This window comes from Oncorhynchus keta, chromosome 22 (genome assembly GCF_023373465.1).
Source record: "Oncorhynchus keta strain PuntledgeMale-10-30-2019 chromosome 22, Oket_V2, whole genome shotgun sequence".
Lineage (NCBI taxonomy): Eukaryota > Metazoa > Chordata > Actinopteri > Salmoniformes > Salmonidae > Oncorhynchus > Oncorhynchus keta.
In genome coordinates, this window is record NC_068442.1 from 27,731,090 (window position 1) to 27,743,911 (window position 12,822).

General features: G+C 41.4%; 1 protein-coding gene across 5 annotated transcripts in view; it reads left to right on the plus strand.

Moving 5' to 3' along the window:
• ripor1 (RHO family interacting cell polarization regulator 1) overlaps positions 1-12,822 on the plus strand; it is a 133,125-nt gene that overhangs the window by 76,745 nt on the left and 43,558 nt on the right. Inside the window, exon 1 of one of the 5 annotated variants that reach the window (XM_052474968.1) lies at positions 9,086-9,274. The exons of 3 other annotated variants lie outside the window; for them this stretch is intronic. In XM_052474968.1, coding sequence (XP_052330928.1) covers positions 9,256-9,274 — 19 coding nt within the window. In that variant the 5' untranslated portion in view covers positions 9,086-9,255. Of the gene's footprint in view, positions 1-9,085; positions 9,275-12,822 lie in introns of those variants that run through there. One more of the 5 variants, XM_035798638.2, reaches the window with a different exon arrangement.

Below are 12,822 nucleotides of genomic sequence, written 5' to 3' on the forward strand. Positions count from 1 at the left end.
TGTTTGGCATACATTTTAAGTGAAATTAAGTTTCAGCGCTATTCCAGAATTGCCCAGGTGGAAATGCAAGGAAGTACTGATATATTTTGTTTTTCTCACCCCCTACTCTTTGAACTGTGTATGTGAGTTTGGTGTAATGATTAATGGTAGACTTAACAAATACAGCTAGTTGGGTAAATCCCCTGGGATATGCATCGATATCCAGGATCCAGTTGTCAGGCCTGTGTGCGTCTGATAACCCTGTGTCAGTGTGTTGCCAGGCATCTTATCTCTGTATGACCCAGATGACTTACATTGTCCTGGGATAGTTACGGTACCTACGGAAAGTATTCAGACCCCTTGACTTTTTCCACATTACGAATTCAACCACCCCCTGGGACATTAAAACTCTGGCTAATTTCCTGGAAACTGAGGAGTACATTCACATTGAAGATGTCTTTCAAAGTATAAAAACCCTTCTTAGACCAAGGATCTGATATAAATGGTTTCTTACACACTAAGAATAATGTATTATGCCATATTGGATAGTATGAATGCTATTTAAGATTAGCTCTCATGCATTTCTGTATCTTTCCACACATTTACTGAGTATGCTGTAACGCAGGTTTGGGTATGGGGCCCGGGACCTGATTTCAATGTGGCGCGGCGGAATCATGCTCAGATCACAAAGACTTTTCGATAATAAAGTTTTGAAAAACGTATTTTATTATTCAAATGAAAATCCCAATAAATTCTCACCTGTGTAATGATTTAACTCCCACCGCTTGTGGGACATTTTATTTTTGAAGGCACGTATAAATACCACAGTGACAGACAGGCTGAAACACACGTTAGTTAGAAATAGTAGCTAGCTAGAAATTGCACAAAAATAAGTTTTTCAAAGAAAAGGAAAGTAGACTATGAATATAGGATGTTCCAGTAAGAGTGGACATTGAAATATTTCTTTGTTGAGGTATCAGGGAAAGCTGTGTGTGAAGAGCACAAAAAGAGAAAAGATTACAACTTGTCCCGACACTTCCAGACGAAGCATGCAGAGAAATATAGGAATATGTCTTCTGAACAGAGGGCAAGTGTATCGAAAAAGTTGCTTTCTCAGTTGAAAAAAGCAGCAAGGACTTCTCACAAAACTGCAATCAGCAAACGACGGAATTGCGAGAGCTAGCTGCGTACTGTCCCACAAAATTGCTAAACATAGCAAGCCATTGAGGGCGAATTCATTAAAGAATGTTTAATTGACTCTGCAGCAATACTTTGCCCCGACAAGAAAGAGCTGTTTGAAAATGTCTCCCTGTCAAGACGAACAGTGACACTGCGTGTTGAGGACGTCACAGAGAATAGGGAACAACAGTTGAAAGACACGGTAAAGGATTTCACCTATTTCTCCTTGGCCCTGGATGAGGGCAGTGATGCACGTGACACAATGCAGTTGTTGATATTCTTACGAGGCATAACCCCAGACTAGGAAATGACAGAGGAGCTGGCTTCAGTGCAGTCAATGAAGAGCACAACCACAGGGAAAGATTTATTGGAGGAAGTTAATGAAAAGTTATCTAGTGTGACCACTGATGGGTGCCCAAACTTGACAGGAAAAAACTTGTATCCTTTTGAAAAGGATACAAGATCAAGTAGCTGAGCTGAACCCAGATCAGATAATTATTTTCCTGCATTGCATTATTCATCAGGAGGTGCTCTGTAAATGGGTTCTAAAAATGAGCCATGTTGTGGATACAGTCACCACAGTGGTAAACTTCATAAGAGCAAAATCTTTAAACCACAGGCAGTTTGTCTCACTGTTGAAGGATACCGAGTCTGGTCATGCAGATCTTCCCTACCACACAAACGTGAGATGGCTGTGTTTCGGGAAGGAGCTTAAAAGGTTGTGGGACCTGATATCTGAGATTGCTGAGTTTTTGCAAAGGAAAGGAAAATATGTGGATTTCTCTCAACTGCGAGATAAAGAATGGTTGGCTGATTTTGCCTTCACCGTCATGGCCGTCATGAGTGATCTGAATTCCAAACTACAAGGGAAGGGCCTTTTTGCAATTCAGATGTACAGCCTTGTCAAAGCTTTCAAGGGAAAATTACTCCTCCTGACCCACCAACAATCTCACCCACCTTACGACACTACTAGTCTGTTCCCTATCAGATGACAACAATCCCACCCACCTTCCGACACTACTCGTCTGTTCCCTATCAGATGACAACAATCCCACCCACCTTCCGACACTACTCGTCTGTTCCCTATCAGATGACAACAATCCCACCCACCTTCCGACACTACTAGTCTGTTCCCTATCAGATGACAACAATCCCACCCACCTTCCGACACTACTAGTCTGTTCACTATCAGATGACAACAATCCCACCCACCTTCCGACACTACTAGTCTGTTCCCTATCAGATGACAATAATCCCACCCACCTTCCGACACTACTAGTCTGTTCCCTATCAGATGACAACAATGTTAACATACAGTTGAAGTCAGAAGTTTACATACACTAAGGTTGGAGTAATTAAAACTTGTTTTTCAACCACTCCACAAATTTCTTGTTAAACTATTGTTTTTTTGGCAAGTTGGTTAGGACATCTCTTATAATTCACTACCACAATTCTAGTGGGTCAGAAGTGTACATACACTAAGTTGACTGTGCCTTTTTTAAACAGCTTGGAAAATTACAGAAAATTATGTAATGTCTTTAGAAGCTTCTGATGGGCTAATTTACATTTTTTTGAGTCAATTGGAGGTGTACCTGTGTATGTATTTCAAGGCCTACCTTCAAACTCAGTACCTCTTTGCTTGACATCATGGGAAAATCAATATAAATCAGCCAAGACCTCAGAAAAAAAATGTAGACCTCCACAAGTCCGGTTCATCCTTGGGAGCAATTTCCAAACGTACCACGTTCATCTGTACCAATAATAGTACGCAAGTATAAACACCATGGGATCACGCAGCCGTCATACCACTCAGGAAGGAGACTTGTTCTGTCTCCTAGAGATGAACGTACTTTGATGCGAAAAGTGCAAATCAATCCCAGAACAGCAAAGGACCTTGTGAAGATGCTGGAGGAAACGGGTACAAAAGTATCTATATCCATTACAAACAAGTCCTGTAATGGCCTAACCTGAAAGGCCGCTCAGCAAGGCAGAAGCCACTGCTCCAAACCCGCTATAAAGAAGCCAGACTAAGGTTTGCAACTGCACATGGGGACAAAGATCGTACTTTTTGGAGAAATGTCCTCTGGTCTGATGAAACAAAAATAGAGCTGTTTGGCATTGTTATGTTTGGAGGAAAAAGGGGGAGGCTTGCAAGCTGAAGAACACCATCCCAACCGTGAAGCACAGGGGTGGCAGCAGCATGTTGTGGGGGTGCTTTGCTGTAAGAGGGACTGGTGCACTTCACAAAATAGATGGCATCATGAGGCAGGAAAATTGTGTGTATATATTAAAGCAACATCTCAAGACATCAGTCAGGAAGTTAAAGCTTGGTCGCAAATGGGTCTTCCAAATGGACAATAATCCCAAGCATACTTCCAAAGTTGTGGCAAAATGGCTTTAAGGACAACAAAGTCAAGGTATTGGAGTGGCCATCACAAAGCCCTGAAAAAAGTGTGTGCGAGCAAGGAGGCCTACAAATCTGACATACACCAGCTCTGTCATGAGGAATGGTCCAAAATTCACCCAACTCATTGTCGGAAGCTTGTGGAAGGCTACCTGAAACATTGACCCAAGTTAAACAATTTAAAGGCAATGCTACCAAATAATGATTGAGTGCATGTCAACTTCTGACCCACTGGGAATGTGATGAAAGAAATCAAATTTGAATTAAATCATCCTCTACTATTATTCTGATGTTTCACATTCTTAAAATAAAGTGGTCTCCTAAAACAGGGTATGTTTAATAGGATTAAATGTCAGGAATTGTGAAAAACTGAGTTCAAATGTATTTGGCTAAGGTTTATGTAAACCTCCAACTTCAACTGTACATATGTTGACCCAGACATTGTCAGTGATGAAATATAACAAGTCAAGGCACAAATCATCTCTTACTGACTCTCACCTCTCAGCAATCCTACGCATAGCGACACCAGAAACTGTACCTGACTTCACTACTCTAGTCAATGCCCATCAGATACTTCACTACTCATGCTGATTGAGTAATTTAAATGTAATGTTGAGCTCTCTCTTTCTTGTGTTTTTGTGCATACCCGCAAACGAGAGTTCTGTCCGTTGTGCTGAATGCACAGTGTACTTTTCCCTCCTACCAAAAGGAGAACATGGATATGGTTTATTTCTCTGCATGGTAAAATTTGTAGCATATCTGGATGTGTTTACAGTAGATATCTGTCAGCACAGTCATACACATGATGTATAATCCTGCAATATGATTCTGGCCCTCGATGGCAAAAATATATTTTAGTGTGGCCCTCCATGGAAAATATTTGCCCAGGCCTGCTATAGTTTGTCGAAACACCAATGCAAAAATATGTAGTAGTCATTCCAGTAAATAATTAATATTGTAATCTATTTGATGACACCTTTTGACTTTTCTATAACACGCCAAGGAACAGAAGCCTCTGGGCAGTGGTGTAATGTACTTAAGTAAAAATACTTTAAAGTACTACTTAAGTAGTATTTTTGGAGTATCTGTACTTTACTATTTATATTTTTGACTGTTACTTCACTACATTCCTAAAATAAATATTGTACTTTTTATTCCGTACATGTTCCTTGACAGCCAAAAGTACTCGTTACATTTTGAATGCTTAGCAGGACAGGAATATAGTCCAATTCATGCACTTATCAAGAGAACTAGTGGTCATCCCTACTGCCTCTGGTGGACTCAGGAAACACATGCATCTTTTGTAAATAATGTCTGAGTGTTTGAGTGTGCCCCTGGCTAGCCATACATTTTAAAAACAAGAAAATGGTGCAGTCTGCTTTGCCCCTTTACCTACATGTACAGTACCAGTCAAAAGTTTGGACACACCTACTCACTCAAGGGTTTTTCTTTATTTTTTACTATTTTCTAAATTGTAGAATAATAGTGAAGACATCAAAAACTATGAAAGAACACATATGGAATCATGTAGTAACCAGAAAAGTGTTAAACAAATCTTAATGCTACAACATACAATAACATTCCAGACTTCTGTGCATAGAACTGTTTGGGGAAGGCCCTTTCCTGTTTCAGCATGACAATGCCCCCGTGCACAAAGTGAGTGAAATGGTTTGACTGAAATGGTTTGTCGAGATCGATGTGGAAGAAATTGACTGGCCTGCACAGAGCCCTGACCTTAACGCCATTGGACACCTTTGGGATAAATTGTAATGCCGACTGCAAGCCAGGCCTAATCTCCCAACATCAGTGACCAACTTCACTAATGCTCTTGTGGCTGAATGGAAGCAAGTCCCCGCAGTAATGTTCCAACGTCTAGTGGAAAGCCTTCCCAGAAGAGTGGAGGCTGTTAAATAAAATTGTATTTGTCACATACATGTGTTTAGCAGATGTAGCAAAATGCTTGTTTCTAGCTCCAACAGTTCAGTAATATCTAACAATACACACAATCTAAAGGAATGGAAATAAGAATGTATAAATATTTGGATGAGCAATGCAAAAGCGGCTGTTATAGCAGCAAAAGGGGGACCAACTTCATATTAATGCCCATGATTTTGGAATTAGATGTTTGTCCGCATACTTTTGATCATGTAGTGTATGTCCTGGTGTATGTGTTTCTGTGCACTGAATAGAAGTGCTCTAAAAGAGATGTAGAATTATGTGTCTTTCGTACGTTGGATGCTGATCCCCCTGATATCTTGTTACACTCGGTTTCATTGTGTAGACCAATGTTTATTTGGTGTTTGTTGATTCCTGGTCAGCCAGGCTGAGACTCGGTGTGGGGTTTCCCCTTGATGCTAATGAGCTGATCTGATGTGGTTAACAGACCTTGATTTGATTCACCTCGACTGCCTCGCTTACTCCATTTACTGGATCTGACCAACTACTAATCGCCAAAGAAGCTACTCAGCCAATCACTGTCATCGAGTATCAATGTCAGCTAGTCCTCCTGCACATTCTAGCGTGCAGAATGGGATTCTGCAGAGGTTGATCATGTCAGGACCTGTTAGAAACCCTTGGTGACAGTCGCGGTGGTGGATGGGTGAACACGTTTATTGACAGTGTCTTTGTAGTAAACCAACACAAGTCTCCCCATGTGTGTAAGGAAGTGGTACATTTTGGATCTAAGTGGAACACATGAAAGTCATTTGAGTTTAATCTGAGTGAAATCTGAAGCTGCTGGATTAACATGTCGATTAAGGCTTTCCTCTCCCTGTAAATGTGCAGCGCATACGGAAGGAGGTGTGTGTGTTGTTGCAACTGTTTGACTAATATCCTGCGTGTGCGTGATGTCGAAGACATTAAAGACAAGTCAGCCTCCAGGAGAAAGGCAGTGGCCTGGGTTATGGGGAAAAGCCCAATGAGAAACAGTGTTGCGTAAACCAGTCTTACAAGCTGTTTGTATTTGCATATACCCATCTATTCTCACTTCCCTTCATCAGACTCTGTGCTCTACTGATTTATTAGTCACTGATTTTCAGCATGTTGTTGCAACTGTTTGACTAACATCCTGCTGTTTTTCTGATGGCATATTGCTGACAGTGACTGCTGTCCCTTGTAGGTTATTATTGACAACTTTCATTCCTCAGCGTAAAGTGCAGCCATATACCTAATCAGGTTAAGTACCTGAACTAGAGCAGTGTCACCTTGAGCATGATCATAAGCTTGCAGCTAGGTTCTCAAGTCCCTTTTGCCAGTCCTGTCCTCTGTTAAACATTTTCAAGGTGCACTGTTAAGAATGAGACTTGGGGTCATCACACAAGTTTGACCTGATCACAAGGTTCACGGAGTGACTCATTTTAGTTAGAGGCTTGAGCCGACAAAAAGCAGTTCTACTAGATGTTTTTGTCTTGCGGAGGGAGACTATGCACGCAAGAGCCTCAGAATCTATGATGACGATATAAAGTAAGAACAGTGTTTCTGAGGGGGTTATGAGCGTTCATTTCCCGTTTGGTGCATCATGCTCTGGGGTGTCTGGGTACTTCTTGTAAACCGTTTACAACATCGATAGACAGTCTGGCATGCTAAGACCGGTAGGGATTTGTCATGGATGAATGACTCAAGGCTGATAAGGATCATCTCTCGTTGTGTTATTTCAGACTTCAGTTGTGATTATGAGGAAAAATATTAAGGGCAGAGTTGAGATGTTAACATTTTCTTTTCTTAGGGTCTCTTGAGTTTCCACAGTTTATTACTCAAAGCTATTTTGGGGTCCTATTCATGATATGTAATGGCAGTAGTAGAGAACACAAATGTTAGTTACATACAGTACCAGCCAAAAGTTTGGACACCGACTGATTCAAGGGATTTTATTTATTTAAACTTTTTTCTACAATGTAGAATAATAGTGAAGACAAACTATGAAATAACAAATATGGAATCATGTAGTAACCAAACAAGTGTTAAACAAATCAAAATATATTTGAGTTTCTTCAAAGAAGCCCCCCTTTGCCTTGATGAAAGCTTTGCACACTCTGGCATTCTATCAACCAGCTTCATGAGGAATACTTTTCCAGCAGTCTTGAAGGCGTTCCCACATATGCTGAGCACTTGTTGGCTGCTTTTCTTTCACTCTCCGGTCCAACTCATCCCAAACCATCTCAATTGGGTTGAGGTCTGAGGATTGTGGAGGCCAGGTCATCTGATGCAGCAACCCATCACTCTCCTTCTTGGTCAAATAGCTCTTACACAGTCTGGAGGTGTGTTTTGGGTCATTGTCCTGTTGAAAAACAAAAAAAAAGTCCCATTAAGCGCAAACCAGATGGGATGGCATATCACTGCAGAATGCTATAGTAGCCATGCTGGTTAAGTGTGCCTTGAATTCTAAATAAATCACTGACAGCGTCACCAGCAAAGCACCCCCACACCATCGCACCTCCCCCTATATGCTTCACAGTGTGAACCACACATGCAGAGATCATTCGTTCACCTACTCTGTGTCTCATAAAGACACAGCGGTTGGAACCAAAAATTTCACATTTGGACTCATCAGACCAAAGGACAGATTTCCACCGGCCTAATGTCCAATGCTCATGTTTCTTGGCCCAAGCAAGTCTCTTCTTCTTATTTGTGTCCTTTAGTAGTGGTTTCTTTGCAGCAATTCGACCATGAAGGCCTGATTCACGCAGTCTCCTCTGAACAGTTGATGTTGGGATGTGTCTGTTACTTGAACTCTGAAGCATTTATTTGGGCTGCAATTTCTGAGGCTGGTAACTCTAATGAACTTATCCTCTGCAGCAGAGGTAACTCTGGGTCTTCTTTTCCTGTGGCGGTCCTCATGGGAGACAGTTTCATCATAGCACTTGATGGATTTTTGCGACTGCACTTGAAGACACTTTCAGTTCTTGAAATGTTCTATATTGACTGACCTTCATGTCATAAAGTAATGATGGACATAATATGGACTTGGTCTTTTACCAGATAGGGCTATCTTCTGTATACCACCCCTACCTCGTCACAATGCAACTGATTGGCTCGAACGCTTTAAGAAGGAAAGAAATTCCACAAATTAACTTTTAACAAGGCACACCTGTTAATTGAAATGCATTCAAGGTGACTACCTCATGAAGCTGGTTGAGAGAATGCAAAAAGTGTTCAAAGCTGTCAAGGCAAAGGGTTCCTACTTTGAAGGATCTCAACTATAAAATGTATTTTGTTTTGTTACTACATGCTTCCACATATGTGTTTTCATAGTTTAGATATATTCACTATTATTCTACAATGTAAAAAAAATCCCTTGAATGAATAGGTGTGTGTCAAATTTTGATTGGTACTGTACATGCAATTTACGAGTTGGAAACAATGTGCTGGTCTTGCTGGGAGAGGCAGGAAGAGTGTGATGTCAGTTAGGGAAGAGTAGAGGAAGCAAGAGAAGGAGGAGGAGAGGGCTGCTGGCAGGGAGGTTGACCGCCTTCCCATTTCCTGGCGGCAGCGCCTCTGCTCTACTCTCGCTCTCTCTCTGAGTTTGAGAGAGGGGCCAGAGATTAAACTTCAGACTAGTAGACGCTGCTGGATCTCCTTCTGTGGATCTATCTATCTATGTCTATCTCTTTAAGGTGGTTCTCATTAAACCCAAGGAGAACCATCTCCAGGTCTGGGTGGTCAACACTGAGAGGAAGCCACATATCGATAAAAAGATGTACAGTGGATATGGAGGTACCTTTTCCCCTTTAATCTGATTTAAAGTGGGGCTTGTGGACTTGACAATTTATACAAATATTATAGTTCTATTTTGTTCTAGGCTACGATGGAATTTTGAAGTACAGGATGTTAGTTTTGTCCATAGTGTTACTCTTGTTTTGGAATGGTGGTGAGTCAAACGTCAGTCACTCGCTGCTTGTATTGGGTTTTGTAGTATTTCACACCATGTGAAGCATTTTGTAAAATGTTACTTCTCATTTAACCATCACCAGTGTGTGTTCCCATTGATTGTGAATGTTTAGTTTTCATTTTGTGGGTGTGTTTTATCAGCCTGTGTTATTTCTTACACCCTCAATATATGTTCCCTCTCTATCTCTCTGTTTGAGGCTAAATTCCTTTGATTTGGCTTCACATTGTCCTTTTTGTCAGGGCTGAAGTTGGATGTGCCTTACACTGCCCTGAACAGGGGGAAGAAAACGTTCCTCCATTTCCTTCTCGTGGAGTCCATTATGAAACTGAAAGCCCTGGAGTTGGAGAATGATAGTGTTCTTCCTCCTCATAACTCTGGCCACATTCTGTCTATGTCCCTGGTGTTGGTCTATATAGGCCTATGGTTTGTGGACGAGGGGGATGACTGCAGTTTGTTATCATCCAGGTGGTCTCCCACGACATGTCCAAATTAATGTGGTATAATTTGGTCTGTGGGGGGGGACGCCGGCCCCACAGATCCATCTTTGGTAGTGTTGAGGTAGACCAGCTGTTCCCAGGGGTGGTGTGTGGACACGGACACCTCAGTGTTCAGTGCTGTGGCTAGGGGACGTCCATAAGTGTCTGTTGCGTGATTTCCCCTCACTTTAGGTGTGGTCACACTCTAGTCAGGTCCTGTTGCTGTGGAGATTTGAAGAACATTATTTCAGTTTTCCAAACCAGTCCCTCATGGCCAGTGTTGTAAACATACCCATGGACTTTGAGACAATGAACAATGACTAGGGGGCTTGACTAGGTCAGTACTGAGATGAGTCGTAAACAGTTGGGTTATAATTACAAATCTCTTCATTTAGTGGAAGTGTTAGATAAGAGTCAAGCAGACGTGGAGGGCTGGAGAAGGGAATGGCTGTAAGGGATGTAGTGGGTCTTTGTTTAGGCGCTGGCAGAGAGAATGGAAGGGAAGGAAGGGGACACGTGTGCACAGTTGAAGTCGGAAGTTTACATACACTTAGGTTGGAGTCATTAACTCGTTTTTCAACCACTCCACAAATTTCTTTGAATTTCAAACTAGTTTTGGCAAGTCTGTTAGGACATGTACTTTGTGCATGACACAAGTAATTCTTCCAAAAATTGTTTACAGAAAGATTACTTCACTTAAAATTCACTGTATCACAATTCCAGTGGGTCAGAAGTTTACATACACTAAGTTGACTGTGCCTTTTTAAACAGCTTGGAAAATTCCAGAAAATGATGTCATGGCTTTAGAAGCTTCTGATAGGCTAATTGACATAATTTGAGTCAGTTGGCGGTGTACCTGTGGATGTATTTCAAGGCCTACCTTCAAACTCAGTACCTCTTTGCTTGACATCATGGGAAAATCAAAATAAATCAGCCAAGACCTCAGAACAATAATTGTAGACCTCCACAAGTCTGGTTCATCCTTGGGAGCAATTTCCAAACGTCTGAAGGTACCACGTTCATCTGTACAAACAATAGTACACAAGTAGAAACACCATGGGACCACGCAGTTGTCATACCGCTCAGGAAGGAGACTCGTTTTGTCTCCTAGAGATGAACGTACTTTGGTGCGAAAAGTGAAAATCAATTCCAGAACAACAGCAAAGGACCTTGTGAAGATGCTGGAGGAAATAGGCACAAAAGTATCTATATCCACAGTAAAAACGAGTTCTATATCGACACAACCTGAAAGGCCGCTCTGCAAGGAAGAAGCCACTGCTCCAAAACCACCATAAAAAAGTCAGACTACGGTTTGCAACTGCACATGGGGACAAAGAAATGTCCTCTGCTCTGATGAAACAAAAATAACTGTTTGGCCATAATGACAATAGTTATGTTTGGAGGAAAAGGGGGAGGCTTGCAAGCTGAAGAACACCACCCTAACCACGAAGCACGGGGGTGGCAACAACATGTTGTGGGGGTGCTTTGCTGCAGGAGGGACTGGTGCACTTCACAAAATAGATGGCATCATGAGGATGGAAAATGATATGGATATTTTGAAGCAACATCTCAAGACATCTGTCAGGAAGTTAAAACTTGGTCGCAAATGGGTCTTCCAAATGGACAATGACCCCAAGCATACTTCCAAAGTTGTGGCAAAATGGCTTAAGGACAACAAAGTCAAGGTATTGGAGTGGCCATCACAATGCCCTGACCTCAATCCTATAGAAGATTTGTGGGCTGAACTGAAAAAGCGTGCGTGAACAAGGATGCCTACAAACCTGACTCAGTTACACCAGCTCTGTTAGGAGGAATGGGCCAAAATTCACCCAACTTATTGTGGGAAGCTTGTGGAAGGCTACCTGAAACATTTGACACAAGTTAAACCATTTAAAGGCAATGCTACCAAATACTAAGTTAGTGTATGTAAACTTCTGACCCACTGGGAATGTGATGAAATAAATAAAAGCTGAAATAAATCATCCTCTCCTACTATTATTCTGACATTTCACATTCTTAAACATTCCTAACTGACCTAAGACAGGGCATTTTTACTCTGATTAAATGTCAGGAATTGTGAAAAACTGAGTTTTTAAATGTATTTGGCTAAGGTGTATATAAACTTCTGACTTCAACTGTGTGTGTTTAGGGGCTTTCTCAGATAAAACAGACACATAATGCCTGGCTGGGTGCCATCAGGAACCAACCTGCAGATAATATCCTGGATCGGGGGAGGGAGAGAGCAACAAGCAGCCTCTCATAAACCCAGTCATTTCAATATACACATCATTAGGTTCCTCATTAGTTTGTTATGCTTGTTTTTTATTTTTTCAAGCTTATCCACAAAGGTCAGTGATTAGAGAAATCTGATGCTTTAGCCCTACTGCTGGGACATTTTATTGTGTTCTATACAATACCAGTCAAAAGTTAAACACACCTACTCATTCATTTTCTTTATTACGGTTTTCTACATTGTAGAATAATATTGAAGACATCAAAACTACGAAATAACACATTTGGAATCATGTAGTAACCAAAAGTGTTAAACAAATCAAAATATATTTCTATTGTAGATTTTTCAAAGTCACCACCCTTTGCCTTGATGACAGCTTTGCACACTCTTGCAATTCTCTCAACCAGCTTCATGATGTAGTCCCCTGGAATGCTTTTCCAGATGTCTTAAAGGAGTTCCCACATATGCTGAGCACTTATTGGCTGCTTTTCTTTCACTCTGTGGGCCAACTCATCCCATACCATCTCAATTGGGTTGAGGTCTGAGGATTGTGGAGGCCAGGTCATCTGATACAGCACTCCATCACTCTCCTTATTGGTCAAATAGCCCTTACACAGCCTGGAGCTGTGTTTTTGGTCATTGTCCTGTTGAAAAGCAAATGATA